Raw genomic sequence first — 9,337 nt, forward strand, 5'->3', positions numbered from 1 at the left:
CATCACTAGGGCTGTCCCTTGCCGGAGTTCTGTAACATTGCAATGCATTTGGGTGGTTGAACATAATATCATGAATATGGCCTTTGCCCTCAACAGTTCATTTTGGCAGCACTGCTGACGCTCTCTTATTGAGAAGTACCAACTTTATTACCGGTGAAACTTTATTATCGATAGGTCCGTACGTTTCACAAGCATCATGTCACATGGTACACAAAAAAAGCAACCTCCACGGATCTGCTGCGCAGGCAGGAAATTTCGAGACTCTTGCAGATAGCAACAACTTTTAGGCCTAATAAGCTCTATGAATGCTGATGTTTTTTTCCAAATTGGCTGGGATACCAACCACATGTGACCTCATTGAAAGCAATCATGCGTCTCTGCTGTCTGCATACTAATGTAATGGGGAGTATAAGAAAGAGGAAATAAACTCCGTGCGATGCGCGTCAAAAGGGCTTCCTATTAAAATAAATTATAAATGACACAGCATTTTGAATTTGCGCTTTCATCCGTGTTGTTGAGACTTTATAATTACAAAATGCTCCGAATTTAAAAGCGTTTTAAATAGTTGTGTATTCTTTGCAGCATATATACATACATATCTTTTGTACGCTTATTGTCAGGCAAATTAGTAAAATTTTATTTATACATTTTGTCATTGATGTTTGTGGGAGCACCCTTTCCATTGTTGTTATTGGCGAGTTTAAGCCATCAGGCTCGGTGGAGCTGTGCTGAGTGCACTTGACTCACAATCGGAAGGTTGCAAGCCCATATTCTGTTGGGGGATTACTAAGGTTATCATCTTTTGGGTACCGATAAAATTGGTATCAGTTTGTGGAAAATCAACGTGGGCCATCTTATGGAGAGATAAGCTCCCATTACCAGAGTGTGGAATTTCCACCACTGACTCAGGGTTGGGAATGGAGATGAACATTGCCCCATCGCTTGTTTGAGCAGAGAGACACGAAGGGTCACGTCAGTAATGCGCGTCGGCTCTGGTTTTGCGTCCAAGATGGATCGGCTCAGGCTGGAGCTGCTCAGTTGTTTTCAAATACACGTGAGTGGCTCAGCGATGGCTTGGCTCAGCTCAAGGGAATGCTGAGCATGGCTGGGACCATGCTCATTAGAGTTGGCTCAAGTCACGTGTGGCTTTGAGCTGGCTCACTTTAGCCAGAGCCAAGCCTTAGCCGAGCCATGACTAAAAATACAGTTCTAAGTCTTCAGTTTCAACCACAATGGAGTGACGAGCAAATAAGCTCTTAATTATATTGGTCACAAAGTAATAGTTGTCTTCTTGGCCTGTTAAACCGTATGTTATTTGTAATATTTACGTGTGCTGTAAAAGTGAAGTACATCCACTCTGAGCCCTGCAGTGGCAACAGTTAAAGCAACCCACAGTTCACCCTGCTCATAAATTGCTGGAGTTGAATAAAATGCCTGAAGCTTTGAAAGCTGAAATCTTGCATCCTTATGGGACAAAGTGGCGAACAGTGCATTAGATACAATATAACATTATACATTAAATCCAAAGCAAAGTGAAGGATAAGTCTTGGGTCTTTTTTTAAATGCGAGATAGTCATGATAGATTTAAACATGTTCTAGAACTAAAGCTCTCAGTGGCATAAAACAGATTATGAATAAAAAAAATCACATCTATATATTACCTTATTTTGTATCCCTGTCTGTATGTAGTATGCATAACACGGTATACCCTGTATGACAATCAGACAGAGTATAAACCCTAGCCATCTTTTCACTAAATCTATCATTGCATTTCTCTCAGGGCAATAAACTCAGTAGCATTATTTTGTAAGTAAACAGTGGTCATGCTACGATTACACTGGTCCACACCTTAGGAATATAGAATTTACACTCCTGGCTTGGAACCATCAATGGAGATGAGCACCACCCTGTACCCACTTACTCATTATGTGGATAGACGGATCCCCTCTTTAGGATTGTGGGATTTCCACAGATGGCTCGGTATCACGAATAGAGATGAGCATCGCCTAATGCCCACACAGGCAAGGGGACAAATTCCACTTGGCGTTGACACAAGCGAACCTCGTCTAGGCCGACAGGGGTAATTCTCCGTAAACAGTGTAAGCCGGGGCCCAGCATGCCCACTAATTAAATACGTTCCTTCGGAGTGGGCAGGTAGGAACTTGGTTGGACAGTGCATTCGTGCACGACAGACAAATATGCACGACAGACAGACAAATAATCCCTGGTAGGCAGTGTGGAACCTGTTGTTCCTACCTGTATACAAGATAACTTGACTTGAGGTAGCCAGGCAGCCAGCCAGGTAGCCAGCCCCCTTAACTATCGGCCCCTCCCCCTTGCTTAGGCCCCTCGCCTTACCCCCCTCCCTTAGGCCCCTCCGCTGACCCCCCTCCCCTGACCACCCCCATATCCTTAGGCCTCTCCCCTGACCCCCCCCCCATATCCTTAGGCTCCTCCCCTGACCCCCCTCCCTTAGGCCCCTACCCTGACCACCCCCCCTTCAGGCCCCTCTCCTGACTCCCCCCTTCCTTAGGCCCCTCCCATGACCTTCCTCCCTTAGGCACCTCCCCTCTCCGTACCCGGCAGTAGGTCTCCACCAATCAAAGAGCTGTTTATATTATATATATATTTATGCACGACAGACAGACAAATAATCCCTGGTGGGCAGTGCGGAACATTGTTCCTAACTGTATGACTTGTGCTCCATGTTCTCTGGGACAGGTGACAGGTGGCTGCAGCCGCTGCCAGATGATCTGCATTGACCAGCAGACAGCAGAGCGCTGCCATGAGCCTCTGCGCACACTGGCCAGCCAGCACCGCAAGAAGGTAACCCACCACCCAGCGCTGTCTGCTTGATATTTTACATCACGTTGCCAGTGGAAGTGTAGGAGTCTGGGTTTGTACGTTTCTTGCACTAAACCAGGTGTAGATTTTACACCTTCCTGTTTTGAAGGTACCGCCTGTGTTAAAATTGAAAACCTGAATCCACATAAGCCAGGCATTCTTACTAGAGTCTGCACAGCCCTTTAGGGCCACGTGGATCATTAGATTGTCTATAGAAAAAAAGCTATTCCATGGTCCGTAATTATAATACAAATTGTACTTGTTAAGCGATATGGATTACATGACGTCAGAGGCATCTGCACTTACATCCACATGCGAGCACCCCTGTTCCAACCACTGGTCTAATATCGCCAAGGTAAATTTTGACCCTAGGATAAATGCTCGAACATACCCCACTTAACAGCAGCCAACACCACCCAGACTGCTAGCTACTTGTTATTCATTCATTATTTTTAGGATTATGTTACCCAACAGCACACCTGTACTGTGGTACCTGGTGGGGTTGAGGATATGGCAGCCTCTCAAAATACATCAGCCAAAATTCTGGTTACTGTCCAGGGCACTTGAGATCCAATTTATTTGTAGGTTGTTAAAGTACGAGCTCCCGTTTCTGCATTATTTAAATTCATACATTTAAATGTTATTCTGCGGTTAATAGTTTAAACGTTTCAAATATTAGCAACAGCGACTCCCCCAAGATACTGCCACATGAGACCTAGGGAAGCCATTATGGCATATTATTATGATAGAGAAAATGTATCCTATGCATTATTCTATGCATAATTTAGTGAGGGTGGTTTTTTTATTTAAAGGTCGAATGCAGGGCTTTTATACCTCTCACAAGCCTGACTCATACCAGGATGTCCTGACAGACAGCTCAGGTTTTTCCATTAGCTGGGGAATCGTTTTAGCATGTTTTCTCTTGTACCCATCCGATGACACAACTTAAAAGTTACTGTATGTGATGTACTCGTGACAAAAAATAAATTTGGACGACGCCATACCATCCCCTGGCAGACAGCATGGTGGAAAGATTTAACAAAGCCCTCTCCGCCAACATGGTCCCACATAATGAATGGCTGTCAACAGCTGGGAAAGGCACACAGTCTCGGCTCGATGTGCCAATCGAACAATGCCGCACACCGCTACGGGGTATCCACTCTTCTTCCTGATGTGCGGCCAATGAAATGCGTCCTCCTATGGAGGTACCATTGGCACAAGAGCACCCACGGTGGTGACAATGGAAGCTGGAGCTGGAGTAATGTTGCTCACCCTCAATTTGGCTTGTGCTCAAGCAGCCAGAAGTGCGGGAAAACAGAAAGCACAATTTGTGGAAGACCAGGAGCAAAATTCAGGTGTGCCGGACATTCAGGAGGGTAATAGAAAATGGCTCCACTGTATTTCCTTAGGAACAGCAGCGACAATGCACCTGGGTCCGGTAACCCATATGAATGATACATCCGAGCAGGCGAGGGCCCTCGCAGGTAATTAAAGGGTGCACGCATTCTTGTTTAAGTGTGCCGTTGAATGTCATAAACCCATGTCAACCTCATGGGACCTCCTTTGCCAGTGTCAAAATATAAGAATAGGTTTTCCCCTTTTTTCTGGCAACAAAACAGTTGTGGCTCACAATGTATTGCCCCATCGCATAGAGAAAGGCATTGTTTCTGTGCTGTACATTCATACAAAGGCTGTGCTTGGTCACAGTTGATCATTTTGGGAAGAAAAAAATGCCTCACATTTCATTATGAGGAAGTGTTGGTGTATTTTTTTTGGGTCTTTCGGTAAAGTCACGTAGATAGGTTCAAAGAAAATAACAAAAAAACTACAAAGTTTCGATCGCAGCACAAGCGGTTGTCATCAGGAAAAGGGGGTTAGCCTCTAAAGGCAAACTGTTTATAAAGGTGTAAAAATGGGTGTAGCCCAAGTGTCAGCAGCATAGGCGGGGTAGCTAATGTTAATGTAAGGGAAGTTGCTGCGAGAGGTGATGGCAGTCGTTGGTCGTGATGGTGCTGGTGCTGGGCTTCCACCAATAAAGGGAGTGGGCAGTAATGGTCCTGGTGGTGGGCTTCCACCAATTAAAGGGCTGCCAGGTCTAAAATGGAAACGTTACAGCCAGTTATGACTTTAACTGGTTGATAACGTCCTTCCAGTGATTACTGAGTTTGTACCCATCTTCTCGGTTGAAATTGTGTCTATGTGTCTATGTCTGTATATATGGATGGCTTTATGAAAGAATCTTTGTTGATAGCCAGTGTGTTTGCAAATTACCTTCGTCTTAGAGAAATACATTTCGTGTGAGCCAACCGCATTAAAACAATGATCAGCCACGGCCGAGGTATTGGTCCTACCATGTTTCAGATCTGCCTTATGTTCACGAACACGGTCCGAGACATGTTGCTTAGTTTCCCCAATGTAACTACTGCCGAAGACACAGCTTAGTTTGTAGACGCCGGGGTATTGCATGTCAGGGATCACATCCTTCACAGATGGAATCAGATCGCGAATTTTACGTACTGTGTTAAATCTAACCTGGATCTTGTGTTTGCTCAGGATTTTGGAAATATTTTTGGTGACCCCTGTTATGTATGGCAAGGTGATGGTTTTGATTGGGTCCTCAGATGGTTCTTTCCCACTGGTTGGGGTGATAGCTTTATGGATTGTGTAGTCCGAATATCCATTCATCTTGAGAGCTTGGTGGCTGTGTTCCAGTTCACTGGCTAGGTGATGATGGTCAGAAATACCTCGAGCTCTATGGTGTAGAGTTTTGATGAGGGAATTCTTCTGGGATGGATGGTGGTGGGAGTCAGGTTTTAGGTAGGCGTCCGTATGGGTGGCTTTCCTGTAGACAGTGTCCCATTGAGCCATCTGGTCTCTTTTTGATTAAAACATCTAAGAATGGTAGCTTGCCATATTTTTCCACCTCCATGGTGAATTTGATGGGTGGATGTATGGAATTGATGTGGTTGAGGAATTGGTTCAGAGCTGGTTGGCCATGTGGCCAGATGACAAACGATGTAATCTTCGTACCTCTTCCATAGGGACTGACGTAGAGTGGATGCCTGGATGGTGTCTGTCTCAAATTTTTCCATGAAAACATTGGCGACAACCAGAGATAAGGGATAACCCATAGGGGTACCTTCAATTTGTTTGTAGAATGTTCCATTCCAGGTGAAGTAAGTGTTGGTGAGGCAGTATCTCACCAGGGCCAGTACATCAGCATTCAGTCTTTGGACCAAATCCTCAATGATTGCAATGGTGTAAGGCATAGGAACTTTGGTAAACAAAGAGACTACATCGAAACTAACGAGCAAATCACCTGGAGATAGTGGGATGTCCTTAATTAACGATACCAAGTGAGCTGAGTTAAGTACAGCTGAGGTGGTCTTACCAGTGAATGGTTGTAAGGTCTCAGACAGAAATCGAGCCAGTTTGTAGGTGGGCGAGTCAATGGTGGAGACCTTCTTTATGGATTTTTGGTAAGCCATACAATCTGGGTGGTCTAACAGCAGAGGGTTTTAAGGAAAACCGCTTGGATGGTTCGATTAAAGATGTCGAATCAGTGATGATATTGTTGGTTTTCGTAACGAGGCTGTTGGTGGGATCTCTTTAAATTTGTGTATAGCTACCATCATTAAGTAGGTCCTGAATTTTGTTATTGTATGTGGTTATGTCCATGATGACCATGGCATTGCCCTTGTCGGCTAACGATGTCATCTCTCTTTTTTAATGTAGAAAGCTCAAAACGCTCATCTTTACGGATGTTGCTGATAGGTGTCTTGTTTTAAGGATTGCAGCGATTTATTATCTTTCTACGTCTGCAGTTATGCGTCCCAAACCCTTAAAGGGCTACATCGACCTAGGCAATGATATCATCAACTGGGATGTGTTTAGGGGTGACTGCGAAATTCAACCCCTTAGCTAGAACCGATTTTAGGCTGTCAGAAATTAGACTATTATTCTTGTCAACGTCTAACTTTTTAATGTGTGAATCTGGCTTCTTCTTGGAACGGAGGTTGAACTTGGAAATCAGGTTATCTTTGCATTTAGCTGTTGGTGCATTCATAAATGTTTGTACGTGTTTATTTTTACTTATATCAAACATATTTAAAACACATCTTCCCAGGCTTTCAAGTCAGACAGCATCTCTCATGCTGTAGACTCCCTTTAGTGACTTTACCGAGAAACCCAAAGAATATCCCTTTAGTAGGTTTGTCTTTAGGCCACAGATGTTTCTCGTATCAATTGCTTAGATCTCAAACTGAAACAGATGGAATCAGCTCGTGTCTTAAAGCTTCAAAATGTACCCACCAGGTATCTCGCTGCATTAGTTATTTTCATGCTCTGGTTTTTTTTTTAAGTTTGTAAATGATTACATTTCATAGCATATTTTGTAAACAACAATTAATTATATATTTGTGTTGCGTTTCATTATTTGGTTATGTTTGGCATGGAACTGAAAACAGGTTCCCCTGAGAAATTAGATCTCAGGGTTTTAAAAAAATCATGGTTAAACAAAAACTATTCGTAATACTATTGACGTGTTTATACTGCCACAATTCCTGGAATGTGTGCTTCATCTTGTATTTGCTTAATATATATTAAAATCACGTGCAAACGTAGAATGCAATGCATGCACAAACTTGATCTATTCCGTAAAATGTATGATAATTTATGCTCTTACTGCTGTAGTCAATTTACGATAGAAATGTAACCTTCGATATTAAACACATGAATAGTATTTTTTTTATTCAGATGACAAGTATGCTGTTTCGATCTCTTATACCATTTTTAAAGTGGATTGCATAAATTCATTGTTAAAGTGACTTTGGTTAACCTTATAAAGACGTAATTTATTTTTTTCATTTAATTAAATATGAGTAAGAGCACCTCCCAGGGCACTGACGAGACCCCTGGCCTTTCTACTGCAGCTGAATTTCACATCTTTATTCGAGCATTATAGATTTAAGTGGCCATGGATTGCGCGTTGTCAAGTGATATAGACCAATTCCTTGATCCATTGTTCACCAGAGAGCATCACTAATATGCGTAATTCTAATTTCCCACTTGACCACGTTTAATAACCTTTCTCGATGTCGAAGCATGGACAAGTTTACACCCCCTAGAATAATTACGGTGGGAAAATAAATACAAACGTAGGGGTTTCACTTCAAGAATAAATGAGCAAATTTATATGAATTATTATTGCTTCACTGGTTATGCAAATAGTGGCTTCCCAAACGCTCAAGCTCCATCCGATTCCTCTTCATAAGAAGCACAGTATACTGTACACACATTAACATTAGAACGTCAACTGTGAAATATTAAGCGATCTTAATCACCATCAACCGTGATTAATCCACTGCTGGATGAAGGCTTCGCCCAATCTGGTCACCATCTCTCTCGCACGATGCAACAATCCACACCCAGCACCTTCACGTGCCAATCTCGTCTCTTGGCAACTTAAATCTTTTAAAAGGTCACAAATTGATTTGGTTGTTGCCATTACGGCATTCCTATTTGGCATTGCTGTGATAGTCCGCCGTCACTTGCGTGCCGTTGACCTCTGGGTGCGTTGTTGCCGAGGTTGAGTCCGTGCGCTGATTTTGTGCCGCAGATGGAGTTTGGGATTTGTCTGATGCAGAGCCGCCTCCCCGCGCAGGGCAGCATGCTGCACGTCGGCACCGTGGTGCTGCCACGAGGCAAGGATTCATCCCCTTAGCACCATGGGCTACAGTCGCCGCACACGCTCGAGGCTATACTTTAACAACCCCTATTTGCGCTTCTGCGGCCGTCTGGAATGCTCTTCCTTCCGATATTAGGAAGCCACTGGAGCTGTGCACTTTTCAATCTAATGAACTGATTTGTGTTTAGTCTATGGTTGGCTACGTGTGGTGCGAAAGAAGCTCAACATACATACGTACAACAGAGTGAGTACACAGGGCATTAAGGCAAGATGTCACACTTTAAAAATTGTACCGCCAATGCAATGTTTCTGAATAATTTTTATTTGATCACTTGGATTTGATTAAGTCCCTATAATCACTCAAATTTGTAAAAATTCTATAATCTTTCAAACTGCAGTGATGATACACTCAAATACTGGTATGAAAATGTACCATAATCATGTTAATTTGATCCTGTGCTTGGGATGGATTTTTTATACAAATATTAGCATTCTGTGTTAAAGCACTGTTAATTTATATTTCTTAAAAGAGCAGCTTTAATATGTGTTTACCTTGATTCATGATGCGTTAATGTAAATAAATGTCAGCGTTTGCCAAGAGTAATTGCATTTGTGTGATAAATTGTAAATGTTGAAAGGGACACATGGCATTCACATCGATTGCTTTTAATATTTTTACATGCTTTTCATGTTTCACATAATTATAAAATAACACTTTTATGTGTCTGTATTTAGATACAGAACTGCTCTTATCTAGAACCCTATCACTCCTATTTTAACGATTGAGGATTTTGGAATCCTGTATTT

At 42.8% G+C, this 9,337-nt stretch overlaps 1 protein-coding gene across 4 annotated transcripts in view; it reads left to right on the forward strand.

Moving 5' to 3' along the window:
- MOCOS (molybdenum cofactor sulfurase) overlaps positions 1-9,131 on the forward strand; it is a 60,665-nt gene extending 51,534 nt beyond the window's left edge. For 2 of the 4 annotated variants that reach the window (XM_078867680.1, XM_078867672.1), the window contains 2 exons: positions 2,722-2,826; positions 8,462-9,131. In XM_078867680.1, coding sequence (XP_078723806.1) covers positions 2,722-2,826; positions 8,462-8,566 — 210 coding nt within the window. In that variant the 3' untranslated portion in view covers positions 8,567-9,131. Of the gene's footprint in view, positions 1-2,721; positions 2,827-4,253; positions 4,320-8,461 lie in introns of those variants that run through there. The other 2 variants (XM_078867688.1, XR_013639227.1) reach the window with 2 other exon arrangements.
- The last annotated feature ends 206 nt before the right edge of the window (positions 9,132-9,337 follow it).

Source organism: Lampetra fluviatilis, chromosome 2, assembly GCF_964198595.1.
Source record: "Lampetra fluviatilis chromosome 2, kcLamFluv1.1, whole genome shotgun sequence".
NCBI classification, from domain to species: Eukaryota; Metazoa; Chordata; class Hyperoartia; order Petromyzontiformes; family Petromyzontidae; genus Lampetra; species Lampetra fluviatilis.